The sequence below is a fragment of the Thunnus albacares genome, chromosome 5 (genome assembly GCF_914725855.1).
Source record: "Thunnus albacares chromosome 5, fThuAlb1.1, whole genome shotgun sequence".
NCBI lineage: Eukaryota > Metazoa > Chordata > Actinopteri > Scombriformes > Scombridae > Thunnus > Thunnus albacares.
In genome coordinates, this window is record NC_058110.1 from 33,856,033 (window position 1) to 33,876,451 (window position 20,419).

General features: G+C 40.8%; 1 protein-coding gene across 2 annotated transcripts in view; it reads right to left on the minus strand.

Annotated features, from left to right (window-relative positions):
* Window positions 1–1,177: 1,177 nt before the first annotated feature.
* plxna3 (plexin A3) overlaps window positions 1,178–20,419 on the minus strand; it is a 120,224-nt gene continuing 100,982 nt past the window's right edge. Inside the window, exons 30-37 of one of the 2 annotated variants that reach the window (XM_044350421.1) lie at window positions 17,789–17,892; window positions 15,651–15,747; window positions 15,459–15,536; window positions 15,232–15,344; window positions 14,731–14,900; window positions 13,591–13,803; window positions 12,202–12,352; window positions 1,178–10,517 (exon numbers count right to left, since the gene is read on the minus strand). In XM_044350421.1, coding sequence (XP_044206356.1) covers window positions 10,422–10,517; window positions 12,202–12,352; window positions 13,591–13,803; window positions 14,731–14,900; window positions 15,232–15,344; window positions 15,459–15,536; window positions 15,651–15,747; window positions 17,789–17,892 — 1,022 coding nt within the window. In that variant the 3' untranslated portion in view covers window positions 1,178–10,421. Of the gene's footprint in view, window positions 10,518–12,201; window positions 12,353–13,590; window positions 13,804–14,730; window positions 14,901–15,231; window positions 15,345–15,458; window positions 15,537–15,650; window positions 15,748–17,788; window positions 17,893–18,802; window positions 18,957–20,419 lie in introns of those variants that run through there. The other variant, XM_044350422.1, reaches the window with a different exon arrangement.

Genomic DNA, 20,419 nt, shown 5'->3' on the forward strand with positions numbered 1-20,419 from the left:
CACACACACACACACACACACACACACACAGCTGTAATCAAATCAAAGCTTTAATCTTTAACGAAGCTAATTTGTCTTCTGCTGCAGCTCATCATGTTAACGAGCCTCACGTCCAAACAGGAGCCAGCGTTTAGCTCCGCCCCCCTCCTTAATGAGACGGACTGATGGTTTGTGACGTCACAATGATTGACAGCTGTTCGATACATGAATGAACTGATCGATGTGACGTTTCAGCTTCTCCAAACAGGCGGAGTTAGTGATGTGGGGGCTGCAGGTAAACTCCTAACTGGGAACACTGGTGGTTGAAGAACTATTAATACCAACCAGTAAAAATACTGTTAAAGTCCTGCAGTCAGAGTTTTACCTAAAAGTGAAGAGTGACAGAGAGGAATTAGCTAACAGCTTTTAATTGTTTAATCTAGAATAATTGATCATATATATATTATTTGTTATATTTTGTGAGCAAAAATCTGAATCTGCAGCGTAAAATCAGATTACTGAACATGTTTTATCATTTCCTGACAAACTGCATGTACAGAGTTTACTATTTTCAATTAAATGGTTTGAGTGAATGATTTTTCATCTATTTCCCCAAAAGCTTTGAAAATATTCCTCAACAAATGCACTATTTCCTCCTGTGTGTTATATTAAACATTAACATTAATATTACATATTACATATTAATATTACATAAATATTACAGTAACCAGCTGTTTTATTTAAACTACAGAGAGTTTTTTTTTTATATACATATACGTACAAGCTGTTCTTAAAGCTCTTTAATAAGAACCAGTGAGCTCTGAGTTTGTTTTTCTGTCTCAGGTGTATTTTAATCAAGTGTATTTCCTGATAATGAAAACCTGTGATAACGGCTCTTTTGTTGCTGCTGCTGATAAGCGCTGCAAAGCCTGGATCATTGTTCTCCATTAATTAGTCTGTCCCCCTGCCAGCGTTTGATGGCTGACGGCGGAGCAGCAGGAGACTCAACTTAAAGTCACCTTACAAACGAGCAGAAAACCGTCTGATGTGTTGAGGTGACGACACGGTCGAGATTCACATTATTACAGCTTTAAAAGGTATTTTAAATTATACTTACGTGAGATATTTTATGGTAAATTCTAAGTCAACTAGTCTCACTTATGTGATAAAACACAATAAAAACACAATAAAACATGAGTCCAACTTTTCCATTACACTTTAGTGAAATCACACAAATATACAAACTCAGCAGAAGGCAATGGCAATGGTATAAAAACTGACACAGGCTATTACATGAAGAAGATTCATCATCATCATCATCATCATCATTACATTTTAACTCAGCAAAAATAAAAAATAAAAACAAGGCAATGGCAAATGGTATCAAAAAATGGGCCCTGACTACATCCTGGAAAGCGCTGCATCAAGGCGATGTGTGTTTCAGCGTTTTCAGTGAAAAAGTTTTTCCAGGCAGAGTGAATGAGCGGCGGCGGCGGCGCAGAGGAGCGACAGGTCGGCCAATCAGGAGGCTTCATCGGTGGACCGGGAGGAAACGAGCGCTGTGATGTCACTAAAATATCAGCAGTAGTTGATGAATATTGATCGTTTAGACATTCATTGTCGTTCGGGAACCGTTTTCTCTTCAGTGAGATAAATCAGCTTCTGGGAGTTTTAAATAAGTTTAAATAAGAGTCTAAAAGGAGCCTCGTCAAGGATTCCCACAGTAGAGAAGTCAACTACAGATCCCAGAATGCATTGCTGCAAGAAACATCCAATCATAGAGCTTCAGATTCTGTTGCTGTGCCGCTAATATCTCATCAGAGTTACTGTACCTACCAGTTTCTGATGAGTAAATATTCATGTCAACATTCAGGTCATAATTACGACGAACGTCTGATGTGTTTGACTTGCTGCTAAAAATACAGAAGTGCCTTAAAACTAAACAAGAAGTTTATCAATGAAGGCAATCTGAACCAAATTCATAGATATAAAGCTTAGTGATCAATGCTCAGCGATGTGAGTGTGTGAATCTCTTCATCCTGTAGGACGTGAACACAGTGTGATGGATGAAGTTGGGAGGTTGAGCTTGTTAAAAACTCTTTGGCTGAATTCAGAAACTTTTGGATTTTGGATCAATTTTGGATCAATACAGCAGCTGCGGTGCAGATTGTTACCGACTGCAGAAACAAAACATTCACAACACGCATTTTACAGCTCTGGATGGAGTTTTTTCTCAAGTTTTATCAGATTCATTGTGGGTGAAAGTATGTTTGGAACCAGCGACGACGTTGAGAGGTTTCATCTTCTAAACAAACAAAACTCGGAGGGTCAGTGATTTGGTTCCTCGTAACCAAGACCTGACCCAGGACCCGAGAGGCCCTGATCCAAGTTATATCCAGTCTAACTGGGTTGAGAAGTGTATCGTCCTCTTGGCTGGTCTGTACACCAGTATGTCTTCTACCCAAGAGGATCAAAAAAAAACCTCTATCGTCATCATCTGAGGATCTATTTGGGTTCTATTAGGGTTCAGGTTTGGGTTCCTGGTGAATCGGGACTTTTTTCCTTTTTAAAATGATATTTATGTCTGTGAGGTTCACGTAAGTTTCCCATAAATTCATTTCAAAAGAAACTAAAAGAAACCATAAGAAACACGGGATTGAGGAACCTTGAAGGATCCTTTTAGATCTCTTTATCAAACCACATGACTTTTGTGACATTAGTCTGTGACATCACAGCGAACCCATCGTATTGTGTTTAAAACGCCGCCCGGTGAAGCCTCGTGATCCGACGCCTGAAGCACCCGAAGCGGCGCCTGAATGAACAATCCCATCCTGAACTAAGACACAAGATCCAGTGTGAGCGGTGCTTCTCAAGCGGCGGCTCGGAGACCCGAACGGGGGGGGGGGGGGGGGGGGGGGGGGAGGGGGCAACTTGGCGAGCTTTGGGAGTTTGGCGGTGCGTTTAAAGTCCAGGACGTTGTTCAGAAAAAGTGCTTACAGATAAAATGAATTTGGTGGATCCTGATTCCCGCGGCAGCTGAGAAGCACCGGCTCAGAATAATAATAATTATAATGATAGTAATAATAATTATATTATGGTACAATAAAGACATCTGACTCCCCTTTCGAGCTCAGTGGGGAGTCCAGTGATTCGCTGTTGCTATGGTACAATGAAGCCCGCCGCGATTCGCTGTCGGCTCGACTCGTCTGTCGGTCAACCAACCGTCGATCAGGAGTCTGCAGGGGTGGGAGGGGCTTAACGAGGGCGTCATACAACTCCCATTGACTTCCAACGAGAGATCAGTGCAACGCCAATTAATTTCCAGTGGGAGGCAATGACACCTGCTGAAGCTCCTCAACCCTTCAAACAGGGTAAGAGCTCATCTCCCATTAGTGCAACATGGTATAAATGGAAATTTTTAATGGGAAATCAACGGGATGACGTCCAATGGGAGACCACCGTTACCTTCTATTAAAGATGGCAGAAACATTTGTGGAACTACTGTTGATTTAAAGTTGGAGATTCCTATAAGTCTAATCTTAAATCCAGTGTGAGAGTAATCCTGTTGCCAGGATTCAATAAATTTAACTTCCATTTACTTCCAGTGGGAGATTAGACATTAACTGGGGTGAAAGCTGATCTCCAGTTGATATAAAATGGAAAAATCTCTCAATGAAAACTCATGAAACCAACATTGATTTCGAATGCTAGGTTCCTAAAAATCAATACTGATGTCCAGTGAGAGAGTATTTCAATTTCCAGGGTGAGATCAATTTAATTTCCGTTTATTTCTGATTCCATTTTGCACCAGTGGGATTTTCTCTCACCCTATTGATTTTCAATGGGAGAGCCCCGTTTCCCCGCTGGTTACCGTCCCCGCTCCCCGTCTCTGCCTCGTCAGCATTAATCCAACGATTTGTACGATTCAAACGACTCGTCGGGCTGCGAGGCGAAGTGAGTCTGATGGATAATTCTAAAGCGATCAAATCGATCGATCTGGAATCAGACCAAACAATCTGATGGATCTGAACATTAACATGGTGGGAAACGACGGACCAGAACCTCGATTCGACCCCATTTTCCTCATTTTTTTAACAAACTTTTAACGATATTTCCACGTCTCTTCTGATTCTGATCAACTTATGTTGATTCAATTGAAAAGGTTTTAATGTTACAAGCAAAAACTGATCAATAAAAAAAGGAAACACAAAGTTCAAAGAGGCCTAAACTCTAAGATACAATTTAAAATGAAAATAAAACCAGTTAAAACTTGGTTCAACATCTTGGTGAATAAAACCAACAAGATTTTACTAAGATTTTACTTTTCAGTTTTTGGCGGTTGGTGGTCGTTTCCCAGCGTGCACATGGATATATAACATGTATGTGTGTGTTAATGTGTTAGAGTGTGTGTGTGTATGTGTGTGTATGTGTGTGTGTGTCTGATGTTGAGTTCTTCTCTCTTTAATGCTGTACAAACTAATAAAATCGTGTACATCCTCCCACAATAAATATAACTCATTGTAAAAAATAAATTAAAAGAAAAAAAAAAATCAATAAATATCTCACCACCAGAAAAACTCTGAGCCGTCCATGTATGCGTGTGTGCGTGTGTGTATGCGTGTGTGCGTGTGTGTGTGTGTGTGTGTTTGTGTACAGACGGATGGACACCGCAGCTAAAAAAAACGAGGTATTAGTCCAGTTCCTATTTGTTTTGTGACTCTTCCAGGAATTAGACCTGGCCCTCCCACCGGCCTCTTCAGTCTCTGATACCTCCTCCTAGCTGTGTGTGTGTGTGTTTGTGTTTGTGTTTGAAGGATGATATGGATGTTAGTACGTGTGTGTGAGTGGATACAAGCCTGAAAAACACACACACACAAACACACAAACACACACACACAAACACACACACACACACACACACACACACAGCTCGCTACCACAGTGGAAAACCATCCAGACGTCGATTTGTCCCGGCCGAATATAAACTGTATTATTAAGGTTTCAATTTTCTTTTTCCTCTCCGCCTCCGTCTATTTTGTCCTCCTTCTTCCCTCTTTTTCTTTCTCAGTGCACCCAAGGTCTCTATTAGTCCGAGATGATGAGAAAACCCAACGTTTCACTCGCTCATGAAATTTAAAAAAAAATCCATTACAGGGAGAAAGTTTAAAAATGTATTAAAAAAGAATACTGCAGCGATGTTTCTATACCAGAACCAATATAATACTTGAGCTTCAGTTCTGATACCGAAACAATACTTTTATCAGAGGCTGATGATCCTTCAAACTAAAAGACAAAAAGAGTCGTCAGGTACGTCTTTACTGTCCAGAACGAACCAGTCTGAGTGTTTTCTTCTATGGTTAAAGTTCAGTTTAGGCACAAAAACTAATTAAATAAACTACGAGAACGATGTTGGTTGAGATTAAACGAAACCAACGATTCATTTTGGTTTGAGACGGAGAAACTAAACTTTATTGACTGAATCCGTCCTCGTCTTTGCTCCTGATGTTATCATTCAGACGTACTTTCAGGTAAACGTTTCAGGATGTTTTATGCTTTTGAAAGACTCGTGCTGTCTGTTGATGTCAGCTTTCAGTTCTTGATGAAGCTGGATCTTCTTCTGTAGCGTCTACTGATCAAAACCGATTAGAGACGAACTGGGAACAACGTTACGAGTGTGTCGGTATTTTTTTTGATGGAAGTCTGATGCTCTTCTGTTACTTCTCTTCCACTGTATGAGAACATTTCCTTCCTGTAATGAATATTACGAGACGCTGAGTGAAACGTTCGGTTTCGTTCTGTACTCGCGGTTTTCTCCTCGTCTCAGAGACCTTTCCTTCCTCGGCCGGTTTGATGAATGACGTTGCCTCCGTCTCTTTCTCCCTGATCAGTATTCTCCCTCTCTCCTCTTCCACTCCTGCTCTCAGTATTCTAACAGCGTCTCCTTCCTCCTCCTCCTCCTCCTCTCCCTTCTTCCTCACACTTTAGCATGCAAAAAGAGAATCTGACCTCCTCTTTTCATCCTGCTCCCTCCTGTGTTCTTCTCTAACATTTTTTTTTCTCTGCTCTGCATTTGAAGAACACCAGGTTTTACTCTTCTTCACCTTTTCTGTACGAGAGAACCTCCTCTACATCGTCCTCTCTCTCACAATCCAACAGTCATTTCTCCTCATTTTTCAGCATGCAGAGGCGATTCCCTCCTTTTACAGTCTCCCCTCAGCATCCGCTCATTGCTCCTCCTCTTTGCATGCAGAAACAATCACCTCCTCCTCCTCCTCCTCCTCTTCCTCCTCCTCTGCATGCTGACAGGAACTCCTCTAAACTCCCATTTCATCACTCCGAAAAAAAAAGGTAAATCCCAATCAAAATGGCGACAAGGAACGCAATTAAAGACGACACGCTGAATTTTTTCCTCGATTCATCACGTCTGACGACTTCGAGTTTAAAAAGCGATCTGAGATTTTTAAATTTTTTTTTCTAAAAACGAGATCCGATCCGAGATTTCAAACGCGTCGACTGAAGATACCGATCGTGCGATTTTAAACGGGGCGACTGTTAAAGAAAAAGATTTTTAATTGAGCTGCAGATACGATCAGTGATTTAACGGTTGAGTTTCCACTGCAGCAGCAGGAAAACACACACACACACACACACACACACACACACACACACACACACACACACACACACACACACACGCAGGCTGGATGAACAGTGGTATTGGTATGGTAGTGGCTTCCCTCCCTGTTCTATAATTAATCATCTAAAAGGCAGTCTTATATCAGGACCCTCTCTCCCTCCTCCTCCTCCTCCTCCTCTTCCTCCTCACTCGGGTCCTTTTGGCCCCAAAGATTTAAACGACAGTGAAACAACAGCAAGAAAGAAAAAAAGGTGCTTTGTAGCTTTATGGCATTGCAGAGAGCCAGCAGAGAGACGCTTCAGCTGTGGTAGAACATTTTCAGACGACACACCTTTCTTTCTCCATCACCTCAAAGATCTCAAGGTGTCTTTTAGTTTCTATTTTCCACTGACGTCATATGATAGCAGATATGTAAATCTGGACGTACTGATTAGCAAATCGTGCCCACTGATTGTTAAACTAACGTTTTAAAGATTAAGTTTCCAACAGATTCTAATTTTTAAACTGCTGCTGCCTTGAAATTAGTGTTTGAGTTTCTGTGTTAACAATATAGTGACACTGCAGTCTGTGATAACTCAAACAATCAGGTTTGGACACGTGTTTATTCTGTTATTGCCGTTTACCTGAATAACTTCAATCTTGCACGGTTTGCCAACGTGATCCCCAATGAAATATTTCTGCCCAACGTAAAAATCATCCATCAGTTTTAAGATTTCCTTCCTTACAGGCAGCCATTGGTTTCACTTTATCTGGATGAAATTCAACCTGCAGACAGATAATCGATCACAGTTTAGTAATGTTATCGTTGCGCAGTCGCTCCCACTTATGGCGACCAATTGTCAGCTACCAGAAAGCGCTGCATGGTGCTAACGTGATCAGCAGAAACTGTTGTCAAAAGATCAAATTTCGACAATGTTACACATAAACGTATTTTATATATATATATATGTGCAGTTGTGAAAAGTGAAAATGTTCTACCACAGAATAAAGGTGTGTGGGGGAGTGAGGTGTGCAGCGTTGCCATGTTAACAAGTCCTGCATTTAGCCATCATTTATATAGAGAATTAGAGCGTTTTCACACCAGCTCAGCGTCTTGACTTGACTTACAGTTGGTCTGAACTCAGGTACAGATGTCGGCAGGTTGGACCATCCAGGTGGTTCAGTATTAGAAATGTGCACCCAGTTGTTAGCTGCAGGATTCAGACTGAAACTGGCAGAGTGAAAGCACACTCATTCATCTTTAAGATGGAGCGAGAGCAAAACAAAAGCTCATAAAAACAAAGCTCCATCCATAGCCAGACATGCAACAACTAATCCCCCCAAAACACCCCCCAAACCTCCTCCAACACACTTCAGTCCTCTTCTCTTCAACATCCCGTTTGTTTTTCCTCCCTCCTCGACATACAGAGCTGACATTCAGCTCGTTCAGGTTTGAACCAGAACAGACTCGTTCAGTCCGGTTAAATCCGGTTCGATCCAGTTCAGTCCGGTCTGGTGTGACGGTGTGAGGATGGTGTTGGTTTAGTCTCAGTCTGAACCGTCACTCCGGTTCCTGGCTCCCTCTCTTTCTCCAGACTCTGATGTAGCATAACGTTCAGCTTTATACAAGTTCAGCTCCTTAAAATCCATACTGTCAAATCCACAAAGTTCTTATTACATGTTAACATTTCAATATTTCTTTTTTTTACTTTCTTTTTGTATTCTTTTTTAACTTTTATACTTTATCATCATTATTATTATTATCTTTCTTTTTTTGTTGTTTACAATTATGGCCACAAGTCTTAAGAGTTCTTGAGTCCGGTCCGGTTAAAATCCATTCCGGGTTGTTTTTGATCCGGGTTTGGTCCAAGGCCGGTCCAGTTCTGACGTGATCCGGTCCGGTCTTTACATGGCACTGGGCTTGTAGCTCTGCACAGTATTTTCCCCTGGGCACGGTTAGCATGGCGCTGTAAAGCATGGCTGTATGTGGGTGTATGTGCAAGGTCCGACGATAAAGCCATCTGCACCAACCAGAGTTTACCGACTGGTGCTGAATCCAGAACCCGATTCCGGGTTTTTCTGGTCCTGAAAAATGCCGGTCAGTCCACTTTCAGAAGTTCCTTAAACTTCCGCAACAAATTGCCAGTCAACCTGCTTATTTACAGACCTTGTCTGTGTGCCTGTGCTGGAATGTATTCAAAACGTAATTCTGTATTCGTTTCTATTAATTTCTACTTAATTATTCACAATTCTGGCGAATTCCACAGTCTTGATTGGTCGGGCAGTACATTACTAAAGAGTCTTCCTGGCCAATAGGAGGGCCAGCGGCCAGCATGACTGACCAATGACAGAGCAGGGTGGAGGGGGAAGGGGAGGAAAAAAATGGGGCTTAAGAGGAAATAAGGGAGGATTGAAGGGAAAGGGGAGGATAGAGGAGGAGATGAAATGAAGGAACGGGTAAAGACGTAGGAGGTGAAATTCTGATGAGTTGAGGATGGAAGGAAAGGAAAAGAGGATGGAGGGACGAGAGGACAGGTTCATGGACACAGGTACTGGTCGGTCGGTAGGCATCGGGCTCAGTGTGCTGTGGTAGAGAGTGATTGTCCAGAGAAAAACATCGAGTGGTTATTTCAACAGCAACTTAGAAACTTCTAGATCAAGACGAGGCTTAGCTGAACAGTCCAAGGTCAAGTCAAATTGTCTCAAAGAATCACTTCTTTTTTTCCTTCCTTCCTTTCTTCCGAGGATGAATTCAACATCTTTCCAGACTGAGGACTGATTTCAAGGTCAAATTAAGTCGTCCGTTTATTTGGGCATCAGTTTATTTGCTTCCTTCTCCTTCGTTAAAGCTTTAAACCTTCTGAATCATTTGCAAACAAGTTCAAGTTTGGGTCAGATATTCCAAACGAGGACTTTGATGCTTCCTTCTTTAAATCTTGACCTGAACTTCTGATGGTGAATCCGCACCCTTCCAGACAAGGCAAAAAATTTCAAGAGGAGGACAAACAGTCCAAAGTGACGACATCATTGAAGAGGCTTCAAACTTCTTCCCTAAGCCTTGACGAGACCTTTTGATATTAAGCCCGGATTCATCCAGACTAAAATGAGGCTTTTAAGGTAAGGTCACATCTGGTTGTGATTTTAACGTGACCACCTGATCATCAGCTAAAGTTCTTGATCCTTTAGACCAGAAGAAGCATTTCCAGGTGAAGTCTGTCGCTTTGACAAACACTTGACTTGACCTTTAGCTCTTCAACCTAGCATCTAGTAAGATCCAAACCAGGCTGAGAATCCTGAGGTCAGGTTGATTAGTCCTCACGCAACATCTATTGTTTGGTGAAACCTGACTCAGTCTTCTAACACAAAGCCTAGTTTCCAGATCTTTCCACAGCCATGTCCCCCTCGTTTTGATCCCTGCTTAGTGAATTTAAATCCAAATCCAAACCGACAGATGCATCGAGAAGGTTTGTTTTTTGCCCCAAAATGACTCCTTTCCAGTTTGAAGTCACGTTGTAAATGTATCCAAATCGGTTTGGAAACTGATTTTCTGCCCCAAAACCCACCAAACGGAGGTAGTTGGGGTCCCAGCCAGCCGGTTAGTCAGTCTTCAAGTCAATCAATCAATCAATTGACAAATAAATGACTGATAGATTGATTGCTAAAGGGCCGGAGCTGTGGCTGTCAGTTCGGTCCAACACGGAGCAGTTCGGCTGACTGTTCAACAGTTCAGAAAAACAAAATGCCCTCACTTCCCCCTCCCCCGTTCTTCTTCCCATCCCCCCCATCCATCTATCAGTCCATCAGTCCATCCGTTCTGCTCCTCCTCTCAGCTGCTTCCAGACATCAGGTTGATGGCTTGCTCCAGTTTGTGCCTCAGTTTGTGTTTGCGACAGTACCCGTCCCGGTCCAACGCCGTGAGGATCTGCAGAAACACGGGACAGATGTATGTAACGATGTGCATAATTACAGATAAACAATGGCATAATTTCACTTTATTCCATAATAAACAGTGGAAAATGTAGTTCAGTCAGCTCCTGCTGTCTATTTTACTACAGCTTTAAAATGAAAGAATACACTTGATTAAAACAAGCCTGTTTTATATGTTTGTCCTGAGGACAGGCCTCTGGGGGTCATGAATGTGCTCTGGAACTGTGAAGGTCATTTGCTCATTAGAGTTCGGCATTTTTAGATACTAGACCCTAACCCATGGCTCTTAGGATGGAAATGTCTTGACAAATACTGAGAGTGGATTGCAATGACATTTTGTACAGACATTCATGGTTCCCTACACTAAGTATCCGAATGACTTTGGTTATCCTCTGACTTTTCATCTTCCACCATCATTAAGGTTGACATTTGTGGTTTTTCTGTGAAATGTCTTGGTGGATGAGTGTCAGCTAAGGCTGCAACCAATTATCAATTAATCTGTTAGTTATTCTCTCTATTAACTGATGAGTTGTTTGGTCTATAAAATGTCAGAAAACAGTGAAACATGTTTTCTGACGTCGCTGTTTCCCAAAGCCCAAGGTGACGTCCTCAACAACTTGTTTTTTCCTGACCAACATTTCACAACCTAAAGATATTCAGTTTACTGATCAGGCTGCCTCCCTGTGGAGGTCCTCCAGGCAGGTTCAACTAAGGGGAGACCCCATGGAGGACCCAGAACATACTGGAGATTGTATATCCCATCTGGCCTGGGAACACGTTGGGATCCCGCAGGAGGAGCTAAAGGATGTTGCTAGGGAAAGGGATTCCCTGACTACCTTGCTTCACCTGGCTGAACAGAAATCTTGATTTGGACCAAAGTGTTGGATGGACCAACTGATGGCAGTACATCCATTTGAATGATCTCACAGAAAAACTGATCCAAACTACCATTATACACATTTTAAAATAACCTCTGTTTGTGCTGTATTTTCCCTCTGTGATGACTGCAGGCTGTCTGAAGTCATTGGTTACTCTCTGGCTATAGAGCAGAGTCAGAAATTAATGGGGCCTCTGGGCAAAATGCCCTTAAAAAATATAAAATTGCCCTTGGAATTGGAATGACTGGGTTTTTAAATGCCCTCGTAAAACAGACAGTTAAACCTTTGCTCTGTATTCAAAGTGATGTTGAACTGTGATGTTGTTACGAAACATTGTGTTTATTGTTTATGCCTTTGAAAACAAAATACGCTTTAAATGGGTAAAAATACTCACTAGATCCCGGTTATAATCCCAGTTAGAGATTATAACTGTGTGAGTGTTTTTATCCATTAAATGTTGTTGCATTATAAGTTCAGCTGCTCCCTTCAATTTTTTTAATAAGAATCATTGAATATTGGTCTGTCATGCAACATAGAGCTAAGACATTTCCCATTATTTGATAATATTGCCCCAAAAATGATCCAAAAAGCCCCTGAAACATATTTCATCTGGGCAAAAAAAGCCCATATAAAAGAACCCACTACTCTGCTATAGAGCGTCAGGTGAGATGATGGAGCAGGACTCCAGATCAATGAATGAGCTGAAGACGAGGGCATGAAAGGCTTCTGCAGCAACTATCTACAATGCACCAGTGTCAAACCCAAAAGCAAACAGCTGTGATGTCATAAAACCCCCCTCACCTCTTCCTTGTACTTGTTGATATAGAAGTAGAGCTCACTGAGTGCACTCAGTGTGTTAAACTCGTTGCCATGGAGACGGGACTGCTCCACCAGGTAGGCGTCCATGTCCTGATCACTGATGCTGGGCATCTTTGCAATATCCCTGTAGTACCTGCAGGACACACACACATATACAGTGTAAACGTTCAAACCTTCCTCATTTCATCAACAAGCTAATGTTCCTTTAAGGTTAATTTAACAAGATGATTATACGTCTCAGGTAATGATGAGTCTCACATATTAATTGTGTAATTTCTTTTTTTGCTGTTGCCCTAACAGGAAATCACGTTATTAGTCCTCAACACAGCTTCACCACCCTTCTCTTGTTGTTGTTGGATTATCTGTAACTCTGATGGCCTATAAGCTCTTTTTTTTCCTTATTCTTCACATGACGTCTGTCACTTTTCATGTGAGCAAGCAAGTGCGACATCATGAATGTATTCAGGGAAAGACTCTGAAAGTGTGCTCTGTTATCCAGATTTGTACTATTCAAGGTGTCTTGTCTCTCTCGATGATGGCAGGCTTCTCATCCTGCCAGCCAGCATGAACATTTAGACCGGGCAGACACACTTTGACTTTAAACATAGTGGGATGACAGATGATATGATCTAGTTTGTTTCAGACATATTAAACTCTTAAAGGTGCTTTAAGACAGCGAGTGAGTGATGGCGTTTCGGTGCAGCTGCTGCTATCTTATAAATTTACCATGTGCCTGAATAAAGTTTGTTGCTTAAAAATGGAGGAAATAGTTGGCAATATAACACAATTAATATGACTTACTAGTCATTTAGTTTGATGCTATTTTAACCAATAGTTTGTTGGAGTAGATTACAGTGTGTCTTATAAGTAGTGAAAGAGGAACTGAAAGGTTAGCTACCTCTAATATTAGTTGTGTGCTGAATGAACTGCTTGAATTAACAGGTAATTAGCCAGTTAGCTACCGTTTAATTTAGCTCCTGCTGTTGTGTATCACATTAGCTGCTTATACTAATTAGCAGGTTAGCTAAGAGGTTAGCCATGTCTCCACTAAGCTCCTGTAGTTTTGTTAGCAACAATCAGCTCTTGGAGTTGTGTATTACAGTGTGTTAACCGGTTAGCATGTTAGCTACCTCTAATATTAGCTCTTATAGTTGTGTGCTCAATAAACTGTTTGAATAAACAAGTAATTAGCCAGTTAGCTACTGTTTAATTTAGCTCCTGCTGTTGTGTATCACATTAACTGCTTATACTATTTAGCAGGTCAGCTAAGAGGTTAGCCATGTCTCCACTAAGCTCCTGTAGTTTTGTTAGCAACACTCAGCTCTTGGAGTTGTGTATTACAGTATGTTAACTGGTTAGCATGTTAGCTACCTCTCCACCCAGCTCTTGTAGTTGGGGATGTCTTTAGCATAGAGCAGCTTGTTGGACGGAGAGTCTTTTCCGAGCCGGTGTTCGGACGTCGAGCAGGAGTCCATGAAGGTCTGAGCGACGACCGACAGACAGGCGTCAGTGATGCTGCTCTTGTGGATGTCGAACACAAACTGAGGATTCTTTATGACGTTAACCCAGAACCTGAGAGGGAGGCTGGACACACAGAGAGGAAAGAACAGTTAAATCCTCAAACTGTTGTACCTGTTTTAACACCTGATTCATGAGGTTTTGTTTCCTTTCTCTTCAAAAAACAATAAAACAAAGACAAAATACACATAAAAAGAAAAAAATTAAGACCCTATAAGAAAAACAAGGAAATTCTCCCATATTTCATTTCTATCTGTGTCATATATCTCTAATCTTCTGGTTCACATTATTCATAGAACAATGATTTAGTTAACTAATTGATCCATTCAGTGAAAGTGGGAGCTTTTCCATCGCCTCAGGATAAGTCTCAATGATTTATGAACACTTGAAACTGTCTCTTATTAATTAAATTCTGTTTTATTATGTTTTTTTCATTTAGGAGACGAAGGTTTCCTTTTTAATTTACTGGGGCTGAAACAGAATCTACATACAATTTTACACAATATTCCTTTAGTTTAAGTTTCTCTTATGTTTATTCCAATATTTGAAACTATATTTGACCAGGACTTTTTTCTATCTCAGTGTCCAAATCTTTTGCCAGGCAAGTCTTAGCTTCTCACAATTATCACTTCTTGTATTTAGGAACATTTTTAGCCTCTCTCTTAACCCTTGGCAACTTCAAAAAATCTAAAATTTTATTACTATTAAGATGTTCCAAGTTCTTTCTTATGACACGTAGACAACTTTTAATTTGCATATATCGCCAAATGTCTTTGCCGTCCAATTTAAAATATTCTGTCATCTGTTCAAAGAGAAGAAAAAGTTCATGTTTGCGTCGGTCTCTCAGCATGTAAATACCTTCTCTCACCCATTTCTCCCAACATATATATAATATATATCTTTCTCCCCGACACAGATAGATTAAACCTTCCAGTCATTCCATGTATCTGTCTCATGAGTTAAATCTTTAGTATTTCTGGATTTTTCTCTCACCAGTTGCTCTTCCAGGTGTGTCGGACGTCCGGGTCGCTGATCTGCCTTTTGTCGGCCTGCTCATCCAGGAAGTCAAACATGTATTTGATAGCCAATGGGAGTGCGGAGCCACGGTGGGCGGTGCTAAACACCGTCTCAAACAGGTCGTCCACAAACTTCTGCAGCGTTCCCTGGTGATGGGAACAAAAAAGGGCAGGTACGTTTTTAAAAAAAAAAACATCACTTCTTTTGGAGGAAGAAACACAAAAGGAACAAAATAAAGGACAGTCTAAAATGACAGCTCTGATGGTTGTGATGTCTGGGATCAATTTAAGTATCGGCTCACATTAGTAGTCGTTACACTGACAGCAGCCTTTACTGCAGTTTGGGCTAAAATAAATCGGACAGCTTCCAAAACTCGGTGCTTACCACAAAAAAATACATTAATTCTGAACATCACAACAGATTTTCTAATAGTTATGTGTGTGTGTGCGTGTGTGTGTGTGTGTGTGTGTGTGTTACCTTGGTAGCCAGCAGTCTCGTCAGGTAGATTTCAGAAACCATCTTGCTGCCTCTGTCTCCTTCTCTCTGGTCGCTGTGCTCGTGATTCTTCACCAGGTGCCACAGTTTAGTTCCTGAAAACACAGAACACAAACTCATACAGCGCCGTACACACAGTACACTAGTACTGATCAATACTACCGATACTACTACTAATACTACTACTAATACTACTATCGCTGTCGGACCTGTCTCCTGGTCGGGTGTGATCATTGGAGCTCTGGATCTCAGGCTGTCAGGACTGCTGGACGTTCGAAGTAACGACTCTGTAGACACAAGAAGCGAGCAATCAGCTGCTGTCATGGTGAGGTAAGAGTTAATGTGTGTGTGTGTGTGTGTGTGTGTGTGTGTGTGTGTGTGTGTGTGTGTGTGCGTGGTACCGTATCTGCTCAGCGATCTGGTGAAGGTGAAGGAGTTGGCGATGTTGTAGGCAGAAACCTGCTTCTGGACCAGCGCCACCAAAGAGCCGTCTGTTACCTAGCAACACACAGCAACACATCAATCAATCAGCTAATCACTCCATCAATCAGCTGACTAATTATCCATTCAGCCAGCAAACTGAGTCAATTCTTATCCCGTCCACAATCTCGATACACTCCACATGTGTCACTGCAGGAGCTGATAAAGAACCAGAAAGCTGCACAATGTCTCATTTAACGAGAGAAAATCTGGAGGTTTTTTTTTTTTTTTTTTTTAAAGTTTTTAATCAGCATCTGGACCTTCGATAAAATACAACGATCCTGTTGGGCAGCGGAGGCACAAACAACCAATCACAGCACAAGGGCAGCCTGACAGGCTTAAACCCAGAGCAGGAAAAAAAAAGATCACATATCGCTCGCTGCTGCATGTGAAGCTTATTGCTGTGAGCTCAGAGTTATTGCAGAAGACGACTGAGAATATCAACATTTCTATCAACTCTGCTCCTCCGTCTGCTGCTGGGGGGTTTGGCAGCTGGACAGTCAGAAGACACTGCCGGTAAATCAAACTGTGAACGTGTGTGTGTGTGTGTGTGTGTGTGAGGCAGGAAGACAAATAAAGGCGTTTGAGGCTCCATCGCTGGTGGAAATTACTAAAACTCACTAAAATCTGTGAGCGAGTTTGTTCAGATATTCTGCTGAAAAACAGACAAGTAAATAAAAATAAACACAAACTGAAAGCAGAACCTGCTTAATGAAGGGAATAAATATGTGTAGGGATGCAACTATTTTCATTATCGGTTAATTGAGACAAATTGAGAAAGTTGTGGTTCTCACAGGTACTTTTATAATTTATTGTTTAGGCAATTAGTCTTGATTGTGAGTCACAGCTGTAATCGCTTTTGTCGCATTGAGGTTGTACGTTGAAGCCTGTATTTTCAATTTATTCCATCTAACCTGTTTGGTTTTAATTATAAATAAGATAAATACTCTAAACTTCACCCTAAAAATACTAAAATTATTGTAGGATAATACAGTGTTGAATCATTTAGCATTTTAGTGATATTGCTCAGTTTTGTGATATACCTTATAAAGTACATTATGTCCACATATGCCCTCTTCATGTATGGTGTCCACTACAGTGCAGATATCTGGGAGCCATCTTGAACCATTTAAGTTGCAGAAACATGTCCCAACTACCAGGTGTTGAACCCCCAAAGTGTTTACTCTACAATTCCATCTGAATATTATTTCTGACTCTCGCTGTGATTTTGAGATATTGAATCATAAATTTAAAAATGGCGGAGGGTGGAGGAAACGCACCGAGTAGCTCAGGAATATCTGTTAAATACTTTTAATCTCAGAGAAAAAAAAACAGGTAAAAATATATATTTTTCAACTAAATAAGATGTTAGAAATACTTTTATCGAGTTTTTAATAATATTTTTCTTGTACATCTGTGGACGTCATGCAACACAGGGTACATTCTGTCTATAAGGCCTTGGACATGTTTTTCAAATATCCTCTCTATTGTTGTTGTTATTTAATGTTCCTTTGTGTATTCATACCATTTGCTCTTAGTAATAAAATAATATATATAAAAACATGTTTTTTTCCCTAATATTGATTTTTACTCCGTTGATGCATGATGTCCACTACAGGGGACACATTTCTAAATACAATATATTTTTATAAAAAGGTTATTGGAAAGATTTTTCACTTGTTTAAGAGTAAAAAAATAAACAATAAACTCTGTGATTTCATAATTCGTGGACTGTAAATGGATTGTACTTGTGTAGCGCCTTTCTAGTCATCCGATCACTCAAAGTGCTTTTACACTACGATTCACACACATTCATACGCTGAATGGGTACAGGGGTCCCAACCTGCCCATCAGAGGAGATCTGGTCATTCACACACATTCACACACTGATGGCACAGGACACATCGACATGCGGACTGGAGGAGCCGGGAATCGAACCGCCGATCTTCTGATTAGTGGACGACCCGCTCTACCTCCTGAGCCACAGCCAATTCGTGCATGAAAGGGTTAAATTTAATGTCAAATACGTGTGTGTGTGTGTGTGTGTGTGTGTGTGTACCTGGTAGTGCGCCAGCGTGTTCAGTCTCTTCCAGTCGCTCTCTATCTTGGTGGTCACGTCTTCGTCCTGCAGGATGATCCTGGTCAGTCGACCCTGACGCCACTCTGACATCACAAACACACACAAACACACAGTTAAAGTCCGATCACACAACGTTTGTCTCTCCGCTGGTTTTCACCGAGGAGCTCAAGATGGAGGAGCAGCGACGATAAATTCACTTCCATCCTGAGTCGAAGGATTTTTACACTCTTAAAGGACGAGTTCACAGTTTTTCATGTGTGTCTTTAAACAACAGTCAGGAGTCCAAATGAACATTAAAGCTGTTTTTCTTGCTGTAATCATTCCTCTTGTTCATACTGACCGTTAGAAGATCCCTCCACCAAGAAAGTGGATCATATCACTCCAGTTCTCAGGTCTTTACACTGACTTCCTGTCAGTCAAAGAACTGACTTTAAGATATTGCTGCTGGTTCATAAAGCACTGAATGGTTTTAGGGCCAGAATACATCTCTGATCTGCTGCTACGTTATGAACCATCCAGACCTCTCAGGAGGTCTGGATCAGGTCTGCTTTCTGTCCCCAGAGTCAAAACTAAACATGGAGAAGCAGCGTTCAGTTTTTATGCTCCACATATCTGGAACAAACTCCCAGAAAACTGCAGGTCAGCTGCGACTCTCAGTTCTTTTAAATCGCAGCTGAAGACTTTCCTGTTTGCCTTTCATTAAACCACATTGAGGGTTAATATCTTACACTGTTACTGTTATTCTCTTGTTTTATCTGTTTTATTCCCTATTTAGCTTTTTTTTTATTTCCAAATTTAAAACTTTTTAATTGTTTTTATATGTCTTTTTACTTGTGTTGCTTTTATATTCTGTTTTATGCCTTTTATGTTCTATGTAAAGCACTTTGAACTGCCTTGTTGTTGAAATGTGCTGTACGAATAAACTTGCCTTTATAATACACTTACAATGGACAAAATCCACAGTCCTCCTTCTGTGCAGAAATGTATTTAAAAGTTTATTTAAGCATCATTTCACGTTTCACAATAGTTTTGATGTTGACTTCTGTCCACATAGAGACCTTCGCTCACAGAGAAACACCTGAACAACAGGATAATCTCTTCTTCTTCATCATCTTTTCAGTTGACAAAACTGCATCGCCGCCAGCATCTGTTGAGGAATGAGATAGCCAGACTGCCAAAATCACTATTTTATGATGGAGATATGGTCTGCCAACATAAATACAGGTCAATGACAGCTGTGTGATCGGCTGAATCGACAGTTAAAACGATCGATCACAAAGTTCCTCTTAACTTTACGGCCACGCGGTCCCTCTGTGGACAGCTGATCCCTGCACACACTGATTTACTGTGGAGACTGTTTTAAAAAAAAAGCAGTTTTTTGGGGGAGAAACTGAGAGAAATAGATGCCTGTACAAATATACCTGGTTTAGTGTGGATGTACTCAACGCTACTCCGCTGACGTCTCGTGTCTGGTGTGAATTCAGAGTAAACGCTAAAACTGGCGGCGGCAGCAGTCGGTGTGTTTATTTGCTAATGAGCACATAATGTTCAGCAGTTGATGACTGTGGTGATGACGGTCTTCATCCTGCCTCACCAGACGTTTTCTATTCATATTCAGTTTATAATTATTAAACGGTGAGTCTGGTGGCATTCTGTGTTTTCTTTTAGTCAACAAACCAACAATGAACTGGTCTCCTAACAAGTGATACATCCTGTTCCTCTCTGTGTCATAGAGCTCCATTGTTGTCCAGAAACTATTAAAAACACGTCAGTGAGTCACAGTGATGCACCGGGTGACACGTTCCTTCATCATCACCATCAACACACACACTGTAGTTTATTTTGACTCAATCACACACACACACACACACACACACACACACACACACATATATCGTCCTGCCGCCACAAATACTCACTACAGCACCAAATGTGGCTTCATCCACCGCTGAAAATAGTCCCCAACAAATCTACTGTTTCCTTTTATTTGTTTGTTAGAAACTACAGAAACTACTGAGTCTTTGTAAAACATGAAATATATGTTTGTGAAGTGTTTTTAAAGATCTTCAGTAGGAAACATTGAGCTCAGAGATCTAATCTACTGACAAAATAAAATATGAACTAATGTCCAAGTTTTCCATATTGATCAACTGCAGGTTGTTGAGTTTATTTATCGTTATTTCAACTCAGGCTTCTGTCTTTAATGATTATTTCAGTGTATTTAACATCAGTCACAACTATGAAACCAGCAACAATCATCAGCTTCAGCTGCATTTTAAAGAAATTCAAATTCCTAATTTATAAAGTCTAATAGAGGTCCGAGAATCTGGAACTGAGTTCACAGTAATTTTATCTTTTTTTTTTTAAATGTCAAGAAATTCCTCATCATTAACTTTTAGCTCCTTTCTATTTGAACAATATTGTAGATTCTGGTTTGCACAGATGATCATATATATATATATATATGTATCTTTTACTGTGTCTTAACTGATATTTATCCTGTTTTAATGTGTATGTATGTGAATGCATGTATACATGCATGTATGTATGTGTGTGTATATATGTGTGTATATGTGTGTGTATGTATCTATGTGTATGTGCATATGTGTA